General features: G+C 44.8%; 2 protein-coding genes across 7 annotated transcripts in view; one reads left to right on the top strand and one right to left on the bottom strand.

Moving 5' to 3' along the window:
* Nucleotides 1–3,211: 3,211 nt before the first annotated feature.
* On the bottom strand, nucleotides 3,212–4,898 carry LOC308239251 (interleukin enhancer-binding factor 2-like; the record flags this gene model as incomplete). Its single annotated transcript, XM_080651975.1, has 3 exons — nucleotides 4,538–4,898; nucleotides 3,901–4,275; nucleotides 3,212–3,663 (listed from the first exon to the last, which is right to left on the bottom strand). The coding sequence occupies exons 1-3, from the start codon at nucleotides 4,869–4,871 to the stop codon at nucleotides 3,212–3,214; spliced, it is 1,161 nt and encodes a 386-aa protein (XP_080508101.1). The 5' UTR covers nucleotides 4,872–4,898.
* Nucleotides 4,899–8,649: 3,751 nt separating this feature from the next.
* MAP7D2 (MAP7 domain containing 2) overlaps nucleotides 8,650–13,139 on the top strand; it is a 113,317-nt gene continuing 108,827 nt past the window's right edge. For 4 of the 6 annotated variants that reach the window (XM_080651962.1, XM_080651965.1, XM_080651963.1 and 1 more), the window contains exon 1: nucleotides 9,060–9,314. In XM_080651962.1, the coding sequence (XP_080508088.1) occupies nucleotides 9,188–9,314 (127 nt within the window). In that variant the 5' untranslated portion in view covers nucleotides 9,060–9,187. Of the gene's footprint in view, nucleotides 9,315–13,139 lie in introns of all 6 variants that reach the window. The other 2 variants (XM_080651961.1, XM_080651964.1) reach the window with 2 other exon arrangements.

Raw genomic sequence — 13,139 nt, 5'->3', positions numbered from 1 at the left:
ATTCAACGGACCTTATTTTGTACTATGCAAAGATATATAGGTGAAATAGATATTTATTAACTTGCTCATTTTTAAAAAGCCAGTCTTTTCTGTACCAGTCCAGGCTTTTTGTTCACAACTTGATACAACAGCAGATCAGAAAGTGGGGACAGAATCTAAGTGAAATCCTATTGCTGATTTGATCCACTGGATTGTCAGATATAGAATTGGTGGATTTTTTGCAAACTTGATACAGTTCAGTACACAGTTTATGATATTAAATCTTAGAAATCTAAGAATAATTGGAATTTTTTATAAAGGTTATCAAAAGCAAACATTTTTTAAAGTGAATTTTACCTAGCTGTTCCTGCAAAGCAATAAAAACTCTTAATCTCATTAAATCCAGCTCTTGAGTGCACATCTTTTTAATATTTCATGTGACAAAATAGGAAGTGCTACATAAAGCACTTCTCATCCTGGGAAGTACGGTTGTCTCAAAGAAAAACGTGTGTGACTATTTCAATTGCAAACTAAACTAGCCACTGCTGCTCATGGAACACCACTTTTACTTAAAAGAATTGACTGGTCTTTCAAACTTGGTTTGAGGAAAACATTTTCTCACAAGTGAGTAAAATGAGCCTGTCACTTGAAGGAATACAACTGACATCATTTGTTGAGTGATAAAATTTGAGCTTTCAAGTGAAAATTAGAACTTAGAAAACTAGTACCTGCTACCACTAGCTTGACAGCCTCAGTGAAGACTTCTGAAAAGAACAGTGATGGTATTAACGAATGTGACCTTTTAAATACTGTAGAATGAATTGTGTTGACATTTGGAAGTTCATGGATTAGCCAATATTTTCTAAGTGATCAGTGGGTTTAATTGTAATAGTATGAAAAGATGGTTGATTCAGTGTTAGGTTCCACATTGCAAGTAACCTTTACGAAATTATCATTTGTTAAGATTGGGTGTAATATCAGAACATAACACAGATCTGAAAAGGCTATTAAAATATTTTTCTCTTCTTCCAACCACATACCTCTGAGGCCAGATTTTCTTCATATGCTTTAACCAAAACAATATACTGCAACACATGGAAAACAAAAGCAGATGGATGATTGTCTTCTGTTAAGACAGTAAAGAGATTTGCAAATCTGTGAAACGGTGCCACTTCTCAAATTTGTTCACTAAAAGTATGTTTTTAAAGCCTTGGCGTTTTTTTTGGTAAATAAAAATTATGAAATACTTTTTTTAGATTTTCTGATACATCCCTATTTCAGAGAGACGGCACACAAGTGAACTAGTCATTGCAAGGACAACTGACAGTGTTGCCAATACTACAATCCTGCTTTCAAGTAAAAACTATACTTTCGGAAAACTTAGCACCCACCATTAACATAAAAGTTGCTTGGGAGTTTGAATTTTCGGTGTAAAGTAGAGGTTGGTGAACTTTCTCTAAAGGACCAGATAGTAAATATTTTAGGTTTTGTAGGCCATGTCTGTTAAAACTCCATTCTGCCATTGTACCACAAAAGCAGCTGTGGACAACATGTAAACAAGTGAGTGTGGTCATATTCCAGTAAAACAACAGAAGTAGGTGGCAGGCTCCATTAGGCCCACAGCCCTATTTCCAACCCCTGCGGTGAAGGTGTTCTGAGACAAAACATTTAGAACTACTGCACTAGACTAACCACTAGACACAAATTGAACAAAATAAACTGATGAACAAAATAGGTCCAGAGACAGAAGCATGGAACAGACTGACGAATCTCAGAGGTAAGGGGGTGGCTGGGAAGAGATTAAGCTGGTAACTTATATGCATATATGCATAGCCCATGGACACAGACAATAGTGTGGTTAAATGTATTTTATTAATTTTAGAGAGAGGGAGAGAGAGAAACATCAATGATGAGAGAGAATCGTTAATCGGCTGCCACCTGCATGCCCCTTCACTGGGGATCAAGCCTGCAACCCCAGTAATCAAACCCTGACCTACTGGTTCAGAGTCCAGGCTCAACCATTGAGCAACACTGGCTGGGCACAAACTCATTTTTTAAACATAGCTCAAATAGACATTGTGTTCATAGATGCTATGATGATTTTTTAAATGCCAGTTCTCTCCATAAGCCATAGTAATAATAGATGCCATAACAGAAATATCAGAATGGAGAGCTCAGATACCTATGCGGATGTGATATATGATAAAAGTGCTTTGTTTGGGATGAGGGCATGTGATGGGGTAGGGGAGGCTGGGGGAAGGTCAATGGGGGAAAAAATATATATATACTACTATATGTAATACTTTAAACAATAAAATAAAATTTAAAGAAGTGCTTTGTTTCAGAATCATTGGGGAAAGGAGAGATTATTAAATAGATGGTGCTGGGAAAACCACTTTATAGAGAAAAGTAAATATGGATCTATCATAACACATACAAGAAATATAATTGCTTTAGAGTTACGGTAAATCTGTAATGGAAAATACAGACTATCTTGGAGTTGTGGTAATATACTAGTATACTAAACAAGACTTCTTTGATTTTTATTTCCTTCCTTCTACTAACTACCTGATGCTACAGCTTGAATTTACCCTTTTTCCCCCTTGACTTCCAATTCCACTGAAGTTTTTTGTTGTTGTTGTTTTGTTTTTCCTATTAGGAAGTACTTTATTTTTCTTAGAAAAAAAAAAAAAATTCCAGGCATGAACAGTTTACGTTGCAACAACAAAGTACTGGTTGAGAGAGGTTTCAGGGAGCTGGGGATTCTACGACATTATGAAGAAAAGTTGGTAACCTGCTTCACTGGAGATGGGAGACTCCTGGCTACTAAGTCAGTATAAGAATTCAGTGGGGCCCTGACCGGTTTGGCTCAGTGGATGGAGCGTCGGCCTGCGGACTGAAGGGTCCCAGGTTCGATCCCGGTCAAGGGCATGTACCTCGGTTGCGGGCACATCCCCGGTAGGGAGTGTGCAGGAGGCAGCTGATCGATGTTTCTCTCTCATCGATGTTTCTGACTCTCTATCCCTCCCCCTTCCTCTCTGTAAAAAATCAATAAAATATATTTAAAAAAAAAAAAGAATTCATTGGAATGACATTTCCTTCTGTAGAGTTTACTTTTATTTTCTTTGCTGTCTCCCCTATCCCTCAGAAATGCCACCATAGAAAGCCCAGTAGCAGTTAGCTTAGGCTCCAATCTTCCCCTTGGGTAAGAAAGGGTGGAGAGAAGGGACAGTCACTCCTGAGTCTCCATGCTTTCCTCCTCCTCTCCTTGAGGTGGTTCTTCTGTATTCTCCTCCTCTTCCTCTCCTTCCTTCTTTGGTGGTTTCTCATAAGCCTTTTCTGAAGGTGTCACTATCACTCCATCCCAGGTAGATATTTCAGAAGCAAGATAGCTGGCATCACCCTCCTGGCCAAGGATCTTCCTAAAGCCACCATGTGAGAGGATTCGGGCCAGAGTCTGAGCTGTGTAGCAGACCATGTCCTGCTGTTCCAAGGTCATGACTGTGTGTACTCTGAAGTTGCCACTCTCATAGGGGTCTGTGATACCCATTGACCCTGGCAAGAACAGTCCTGCAGCCAGAATCTGCAAGCAACGCCTGTCTGCCACATTTAGGGCCAAAGGCTGTCTGGTGGGGTTGTTCATCACGGCATAGTGCCCGAGTAGGTCAAGAATCCAGGGTCGCCCTGACCGGTTTGGCTCAGTGGATAGAGCGTCAGCCTGTGGACTCAAGGGTCCCAGGTTCGATTCCGGTCAAGGGCATGTACCTTGGTTGCGGGCACATCCCCAGTGGGGGTGTGCAGGAGGCAGCTGATTGATGTCTCTCTCTCATCGATGTTTCTAACTCTCTATCCCTCTCCCTTCCTCTCTGTAAAAAATCAATAAAAATATATTAAAAAAAAAAAAAAAAAGAATCCAGGGTGTGAGGGGCTCAAAGCCAGGAAAACGAATCTGCAGGTCCTTCAGAAGTCTGATGAGAACTTTAACTGTGGACTGAGAAGCATTTTCTTCAAACCAGCGAGCATGTCGGATGGCTGCTAAGGCACTCTGCAACACCTTGATGTCCAAATGGAGTTCCGGATCCAGTGTTCGGAGATTGGGTGGCACTGTTGTAATGAGAATCTTCACGGTAGCATCAGAAGAACTGATCCCAAAGCCAGTTTCATGGGTCAGCGTGGTCAAAACTTCAGAAGGATCCTGTGCTCTTAGGCTTTCCACGACTTTGTTCCCTAGGGCAGCAACAGCTTCCAACGTTGCCAAAATCTTTAGGATTACCACCAGGTCAGCCACATTATGTCCTGTAGTCATTGTTCCCTTTTTTTTTTTTTTTTTTTTAATTATAAGGTTGTTTTTTTTTTAAATATATTTTATTGATTTTTTACAGAGAGGAAGGAAGAGTGATAGATAGTCAGAAACATCGATGAGAGAGAAACATCGACCAGCTCTCTCCTGCACACCTCCCACTGGGGATGCGCCCGCACCCAAGTTACATGCCCTTGACCGGAATCGAACCTGGGACCTTTCAGTCCGCAGGCCGACGCTCTATCCACTGAGCCAAACCGGTTTTGGCCATTGTTCCCTTTTTATATGATCCAACCTGTCGCACTTCTTCAATTTGCACTTCAAATGTCCCTGGAGCCACAATCAAATTGTCAATCACATTGTTTATTTTTGTCACCAGAGAAAGGATAGAGGCCTGTTCAGCAGAATTAGGAGCAAGGTCCTGATTTCTTTTCAGCAATGCCTCCCTGAACGCTGGCTTAACCCGAGGGAAGGCCATTTCACACAAATCGAAATCAAATGGGATGTGTGGCACAAAGGGCCTGAACCCCCCTCCTGGGCCTCCTCTGGAACCAAAGCGCCCGCCAGGACCTCGGCCTCTGTCACCCCTCATGGCGCCCTAAATCCTGAACAATGGAAGCCACACTTCCACTGAGGTTTAAGGGCTGCAATAAACTTCCCACAATTTGACCTTTTGTACGTGCATTTTGAAAAGACCTCTTAAAGCATAAACCATAGAGGAAAATTGATAAGAATTTATTTTGTAACCCTGGGAAAGATTGGATCAAGCAAGAACTATCAATAGATGCTAAATCTAGGGGGACATTTTGACAAGGAGGAGGATATTTGCATGGCCTTAGTACCTCCCCACAGATTCCTTATAAATTAAAATAGTAAAGCCGAAACCGGTTTGGCTCAGTGGATGGAGCGTCAGCCTGCGGACTGAAGGGTCCTGGGTTCGATTCTGGTCAAGGGCATGTACCTTGGTTGCGGGCACATCTCCAGTGGGGGGTGTGCAGAAGGCAGCTGGTCGATGTTTCTCTCTCATTGATGTTTCTAACTCTCTGTCCCTCTCCCTTCCTCTCTGTAAAAAAATCAATAAAATATATTTTAAAAAAATAAATTAAAATGGTAAAATATAGTACCTCTTGCTAAAGTAATTGTGGTGATAGAAATGTATTAGCCTCAGAAGCTACTGAGGTGGTTCATTCTATCCTAGTACAGTGTAAAAAAAAAAAATAAAAGTTATATATATATATATATATATATATATATATATATTACCTCTACACTGGAGAAAGCCAATTAGATAAAATTGCATCCATATTATATTTACTGAAGTTGATAACTAATGTGGTTGTGCAGGAGAATATCCTTATTCTTAGGAAATGCACATTGAAATATTTAGGGGTAAAGAGCCAAGCATACGGATGGAACTTTCAAACCATTTGATAAAATATTAGAGATATAGATAGAAATACAAATGATAAAATAAATGGGGTAAAATGGTAATGATAGGTGAATCTGAGTAGAAGGTATATGAATATTCTTTGTAAACTCATTCTTTTTTGTTTGTTTGTTAATCCTCATCCGAGGATATTTTTTCCATTGATTTTCAGAGAGAGTGGAAGGGAAGGGGGAGGGGAGAGAGAGAGAAACCTTCTTGTGAGAGAGACACATAGATTGGTTGTCTTCCATAGGTACCCCAACAGGGGCCGGGGACGGAACCCGCAACTAAGGCAGGTGCCCTGGACCAGAGTCGAACCGTGACCCTTCAGTTTGAGGGCCAACGCTCTAACCACTGAGCAACCGGCTAGGGCTGTAAAGTCATTCTTGAAACTTTTCTGTAAATTAGTGTTTCTATATAAGAAGCTTTTAAATGGGTTGGTTTGGGCATAAAAATTAAGGAGGCTTGCTAATCTTAGCGTTAGCTGACTAGTGTGAAATATTTGCAACATTTTTAAACCCATAAAGAATTATGTAGAAGCCCTCACCCGTGTGGCTCAGTGGATAGAGCGTCGGCCTGCGGACTCAAGGGTCCCGGGTTCGATTCTGGTCAAGGACATGTACCTTGGTTGCGGGCACATCCCCAGTGTGGGGTGTGCAGGAGGCAGCTGATCGATGTTTCTCTCTCATCGATGTTTCTAGCTCTCTATCCCTCTCCCTTCCTCTCTGTAAAAAAATCAATAAAACATATTTAAAAAAAAAGAATTATGTAGAATACTAGAAACTCCTGGAAATCAACAGAAAAAGACAAGAAGTCCAATAGAAAAATTGGCAAGGATTGAATAGGCAATTTTCAGAAAAGTAAACCAGAATGAATGGCTAATCTATTTTTTATAGATTTTTATATACAGTTGCAATGGATAGATGTTGAAAGCAATTCCAAGCAAGGAAAAACAAACAGAACCACAACTATTGTGCAATACCATTTATATAAATTAAAGCCATGCATATCTTCACAATATATGATTGAAAAATACAGCTAGAAAACAGAGGAAGTGTCTATTACTAGAAAGAGGACGGAGTGGAATAGAAAGTAAAAAGAAGAAAAAATAGAATAAAGCTAGAGAAGGATGCTACTCTGACTTGTCAGCAAGCCATGAATGAGCTCAAGAATTGGATGAATTAGCCCTAGCTGGGTTTCTCAGTGGTTAGAATGTCACCACGAACTGAAGGGTCACGGATTCCACTCAGGTCAAGGGCATGTACTTCGGTTTGCAGGCTCCATCCCCGGCCTGGGTGGGAGGCAACCAATCAATGTGTCTCTCTCACAACAATGTTTCTCTCTCTGTGTCTCTTCCCCTCCCCTCCATTCTCTCTAAAATTAATGGAAAAATATCCTTGGGTGAGGATTAAAAGAACTAGATAAATTATAAACTGGTATCAAAAATCTGTAAGAACCCGGCTGGCGTGGCTCAGTGGTTGAGCATCGACCTATGAACCAGGAGGTCACGGTTCAATTCCTGGTCAGAGCACATGCTCGGGTTGGGTTTCATCCCCAGTGTGGGGCATGCAGAAGGCAGCTGATCAATGATTCTCTCTCATCACTGGTGTTTCTCTCTCTCTCTCCCTCTCCCTTCCTCTCTGAAATCAATAAAAATATATTTTTAAAAAAATCTGTAAGAGCCCTAGCTGGTTTGGCTCAATGGAATGGATAGAGCGTCAGCCTGTGGAATGAAGGGTCCCGGGTTCGATTCCAATCAAGGGCACATGCCCGGATTGTGGACTTCATCCCCAGTAGGGGGTGTGCAGGAGGCAGCCGATCAATGATTCTTTCTCATCATTGATGTTTCTCTCTCTCTCCCCCTTCCTCTCTGAAATCAATAATATGTGTATCTATATATTAAAAAATAAAATCTTTATTAAAAAAGAAAAAAACTCTGTAAGAAAAGTGGGGGGTGGGAACAGCTCTCATGACCTGATTAACTTAGAAACAGCTTTCTTTACAGCTAAGGGACCAGCCCCCACATGCCCGCTTACCTGCTCAATTGTGTCGCACCTATCCAGTACACCTCTGGGAGAGTCACAGACACGTTCATCATATTTTTATGTCACAAAGGGACTCTCGAAGTTAATTCAGTTCCTGAGGGGTTTGGTTTGTTTTCTTTAATTGTATAATTTACATAACAAAGTCCGCCCGTTTAAAATGTACAGTTCAGTGGGTTTTAGTATACTCATTGAGTCAATCATCTCTATAATCTAATTCCAGCACATTTTCATCATCCCCCAAAGAAACCTTGAACGTTTATTCAACTGAATTCGGCTTTTTAATCATGTGCTCTTCTCTCCCCTAATGGTGGGCGTCAGACCCTCAGAGAGCTGGTCACGGGCCAACAGAGAAAGGTGTAGCCTGGGACCCCACTGCAGTGGATCATCACTTGGCAGCCTGCGTCTGGGCAGACACCTGGAGGCTCGAGCTGGCTCTCCAAACACGCCTTTTTCAATATGTATGATTTTGAAAAGATAAATGTTCATGACGTGTAAAATGATCTCCAGGGGAAAGACACCCCTCCCCCCTACACACACACTTCCTCCACCCTAGTCCGGACACACTACCCGTTTAACAGTTTCTCATCGGTCTTTCCAGAGAGGTCCTCCTCGCTGGAGATTTCTCAAGTGCGTGTTATTTGCACTCCAAGAAAAAAAAGGAACCACTGAGTAGCTCTGCGGTGCAATCAGCCAAGGAGGGGAGGGGGGATGGTTGGAGGGCGCAAATCCCTCCAACTGCGTGCCATTGCCCTTCCTTGAAGGTCATCCTGGCTGGCTTGCTGGAGTCCCGCCCTGAGGGGCCGCCCGCCTGGCTGGGGTGAGAACTGGAACCCAACTGTGCTTGTTGGGAGGGTCCACCGCGTCTGCGTACGTTGGCACTGACTGGCCCAAGGGGCGCCTGCCTGAAGCCCTCGCCAGGAACTGTTTCCAGAGCTGCAGCGCTGTGTGTGGACGCCTAGTGTGTGTGAGCGTAAGCGAGCCCTGCGAAGACGCGTGTGCACGATGTGTGAGAACATAAGCGTGCTGGGTGAGCACGTTCGTGCGCATGGTGTGTGTGCGCTTTGTTCACACGCTGTGTGAGAAACTGTATAACGCTTTGAGTGTGCATTGTATGGAGAGGTGTGTTTCCACTGGTGGTGTGCACGACGTGTGTGCAAGCGCGCTGTGTGCACAACGCACGTGCACGCGGTATGTGCGTGCGCTGTGGGAACTAGTGCCCACATTGCACGTGCACGCGGTGCGCGCCTGCTGCGTGAGGACCGGTGTGCACTTCGCATGTGCACGCGGCGCGCGTTCGCGGCGTGAGAACCGGTGCGCACATCGCACGTGCACGCCGAGTGCGCATGCCGTGTGAGGACTCGGGCGCTGCAGGTCCAGTGCTGTGCGACGCAGGGGCGCAGGCAGTGGGCAGTGGGCCTGTGCGACCAGCGCATCCAGATGGAGCAAGGCGGCGGCGGCGGCACGGGAGCCGGGACGCAGGGGACTGCACGGGGCTCCCCGCTCCACGGGAAGATGGCCGAATCAAACGCGGTGCGGACCTCGCCGCCCAACCATCGGTTTTCAGGTAGAGCCCCGGGTTCGGCGGGTGCGTGGGCTTCAGACCCCTGGGGGCGGGCGGACCCTCTGCGGGCACCGGCCCTGGAGGGCTCGGGGTGGGGGCGCAGCGTGGAGGTAAGATCAAGGCTCTTCTGCCTGGGTTTGGCTAGGCACTGGATGGGGGGCCGCGCCCCTTGCGGTTCGGGTGGCAGGGTCCCCTCTTGGCTGGAGTGTATGAGTAAGTGAGCTTGGGGGTGGCTTAGGATGAGTGGCAAGTATGTTTGACGTGGGGTGCCGAAGCCCACGTTTGATGCCCGGGGTAGGGGGGGTTCCTCGTGATCTGCCGGTGTGGGGGGCACTCGGAAGGACAGCGGGCTGCGGGGTGTGGGGGGCACTCGGAAGGACAGCGGGCTGCGGGGGGGTCCCTAGACTCAGGGAAACGCACAAGCGGCGTCTGCAGCCTGATGCGAAAGGCGGTACAGCTGCCTGCTTTGCGGCGTCCCCGGGGGCAGGACCCGTGGGTCACCCACTGGCCGGGGTGGGGGGCGGGTGTCCGGGCGCGAACCCCTGGCCGCGTTACCCTGCCGCCGGCGTGTGCTGCCCAGGGGTCTGGCCGGGCCGCGGCCCCCTCACAAGGCAGCAAAGGAATGAGTCTCCAGGCCCGCGAGGCGCAGCTCCTAGAACCTATGGAGGGGCGGACTGGTGCCCGGATTGGCTGCCTAGAAATAAGCTGAGCAGGGGGAGATTTTGAGGACATTTGGCAGAATTTTAGACAAGCAGGTCTCGCGTCTTCTAAGGTTCTGTAAAGTGGTTGCAGGTAGTGTGGGGGTGTAAGCAACGAGGAAACTGATTTCATGCTGTTTTCTTGGCAACGCCTTTTTTTTTTTTAATTTTAAGTTAATGTGAGCTATTTTGAAAACATTTTTTTACTGCAGTATAAAATGCGTACCACAAAAGCTCACAGTTCTTAAGTATAGGATTCGAAGAACTAGCATATAATGAATATTTAATTATTTTATATAAGGTGTACCAAGGAAGGGAAACAAATCAAGGGAAATGTTCTTTACTCACTTAAAACATGTCAAATTACAGCGGGAAGGCTGGGGAGTGTTGGGGAGGGGGGAAATAGATCAACCAAAGGACTTGTATGCATGCATATAAGCACACCAATGGACACAAGACACTGGGGGGGTGGGATGAGGGCATGCGACAGGGGGTAGGGGAGGCTGGGGGAAGGTCAATGGGGGGGGGAAGGAGATATATGTACTAATATATGTAATATTTTAAACAATAAAAATATTTTTAAAAACATGCTTTTCATTGGGAGGGTGTATTTGTGATTGAGTCTTCATTTGCTTCACTCATAGAAGGAGGAGGTGGCTTAAATCTTTCCAGTTTGTGTTTTTCATCATTCATATTTTTAAGGCAGAATTTAACAAACATCAGGATAGTGATATAAATACTATAAATATGTCCTTCTGTTTTCATCCTTTTTGCTTGAGAAACTGGGCTACAAATGCTAGGGAAGAACGCACTGTGGGGGGCGTAAAAAATAACTTTACTCCCACCTTCTAAATTCTTCCAGCTGGGCTAGTAATCAAATTAACAGAGACAGATCAACAGGAGAAAATATACAAAGTTTATTACGAATCTACATGCCTGGGTGTCAAGGTATGAAACCCCAAATGGGGCATTGGGCAGTTAAGGCTTATATGCCATTCTGGACAAAGGAGAAGGGGTAAGGTGGGGGCCTGGGGGTCCAGGATTACAAAGGGGAAGTAGGTAAATCACAGGTAGGAGAAAGAGCAAATATATGGTAAACAGATTCTTACTGGGCCACCCAGAAACAATGGGACACAGGGAAACAGGCTTTGCTACATTTCTTCCTGTCCATCACATGTGCTAATTCATATGTTGCTGAAGTGATTATGTTGATTCGCTTCCTGAAGCAGATTTTTCTATCTGAATTATTCTAGGCAGGAAGGGGGACGGTCAAAGGTTCTTTCTGAGGTTTTTGTTTCTTAATAACCAGTTTAAATCAGTATCTCAAAAGACACATTTTGGGGTTAAAAACTCGGTTCCTCTCACCACCCACTCACCCATCAGAACAAGCTGTGGGGGTGGGGGACCTAGTAGAAACAAACATTGGAAAGGGGAGGTTATTGAAGTTCACATTTTTTATTTGGTTGAGAGTTTAAATAATAGGTTATTTCAGTTCTTAGAGACACGGAGGGGCTGTATGGTTGGACCTGCCATTTATCTGTGGGACTTAAATTTATTTGAAGGACCTTAATAAGGGGGCATTCTTACCAAGTTCTAGTTGGAAACTTTATTGTAGAACCATTTAATGCACTCTCTACTGATAGCAAGATGAGCTGAAAGCCATTTTCTTTCATTTGAAATTGGAAATATGGAAAGCCGTGTGAAGGTTTAAAATATTAAACTTCTGTGTGCATTGGGGTTGGTGTGGAAAAAGTGGAGTGTTCAGTTTTGGTGCCTGGCAGTGCTGTGATTTGTTCTGTTTGAGGGATCATGAGGTTGTGTACTTAGAAAAATGCCATCCTCAGAAATGTCTTGATTATTGAGGTTTTATTATTATAATCCACCCCACAATCTGATCGTTCATTGGTCGAGCAAGGACGTATCATTCCTAATGAGATTCAACATTTTTTTGTTATTATTATTAACCCTCAGCCAACGATATTTTTCCATTGATTTTTTAGAGTGAGTGGAAGAGAGAGGGAGAGACACACAGAGAGAAACATTGATGTGAGACACATTGATTGGGTGCCTCCTGCATGAACCCTGCCGACCGGGGTCAGGGATCAAGCCTGCAACCCAGGACCGAAATCAAACGGAAGACCCTTCAGTCCGAGGGCCGATGCTCTATCCACTGAGCCAAACCGGCTAGGGCAACCCTGCATTTCTTGAGGTCAACCTTTGTTCCTAAGTTTGTGCTGAGTGCTGTGAGGGCCAGAAAAGATGGAAAGGCCTGCGGTATGTCCGCTCTCTATTTCATGTGGGCACGTTGGGGGATGGAGATGAGCTGGCAAGTGGTTTTCCTGGGAGGTACTGTAGCAGGAGGCGGCAAGGGACTATCTCTTGGTTGTTTCCTTTAGCAACAGTTTCTTCTGATATCAAAATCCGGTGGGTGTTCCCATTGTCCTCCGGTGATGTTTTCTTTCCTTCTAATGACCTCCCCTGTGGAAATTATCAAATGCATTGTTCTTTTTTGTGCTTGTGTTATATGCACAATGTAACAAAGGAGGAGCCGAGCCTGTTGCTTGGATCTGCTTAAATACCTTTAGCCAGCAGGTAGAATCACCAGATCTCAACTGTTGGACTGCCTCACTGTCACAGAGTCCTGTGCACCCCTCAGTCTGAAATGTCCCCTATCCCTTCGGGGTCCTCCGTTTGATTCACCTCCTCTAGGCTTCTCATAGTATGGATTAAGCCTTCCTCTTTCACCTTCTGGGCTGTCGCTCAGGGCCCGAGCCCTCAGAGCCTGAATGTGCCTGCGGGAAGTTTTAGGTCACATACTGCACTTGTGGTAACCTTAGCTCCTCAGATGGTAACAGCAGCTCATTGTCAAGCACTGATATGCTAAGCAACATTATAACCACTCATCACACATTATTTTACTTTATTCCTCACAAACACCCTTTAAAACATTTTTTAAAAAAATATATTTTATTGAGCCCTAACTGGTTCGGCTCAGTGGATACAGCATCGGCCTGGGGACTGAAGGGTCCCAGGTTCGATTCCGGTCAAGGGCGCGTACCTTGGTTGCGGGCACATCCCCAGTAGGGGGTGTGCAGGAGGCAGCTGATCGATGTTTCTCTCTCATCGATGT

Source organism: Plecotus auritus, assembly GCF_963455305.1.
Source record: "Plecotus auritus genome assembly, chromosome: X".
Lineage (NCBI taxonomy): Eukaryota > Metazoa > Chordata > Mammalia > Chiroptera > Vespertilionidae > Plecotus > Plecotus auritus.
This window is presented reverse-complemented; position numbering and strand designations above follow the sequence as displayed.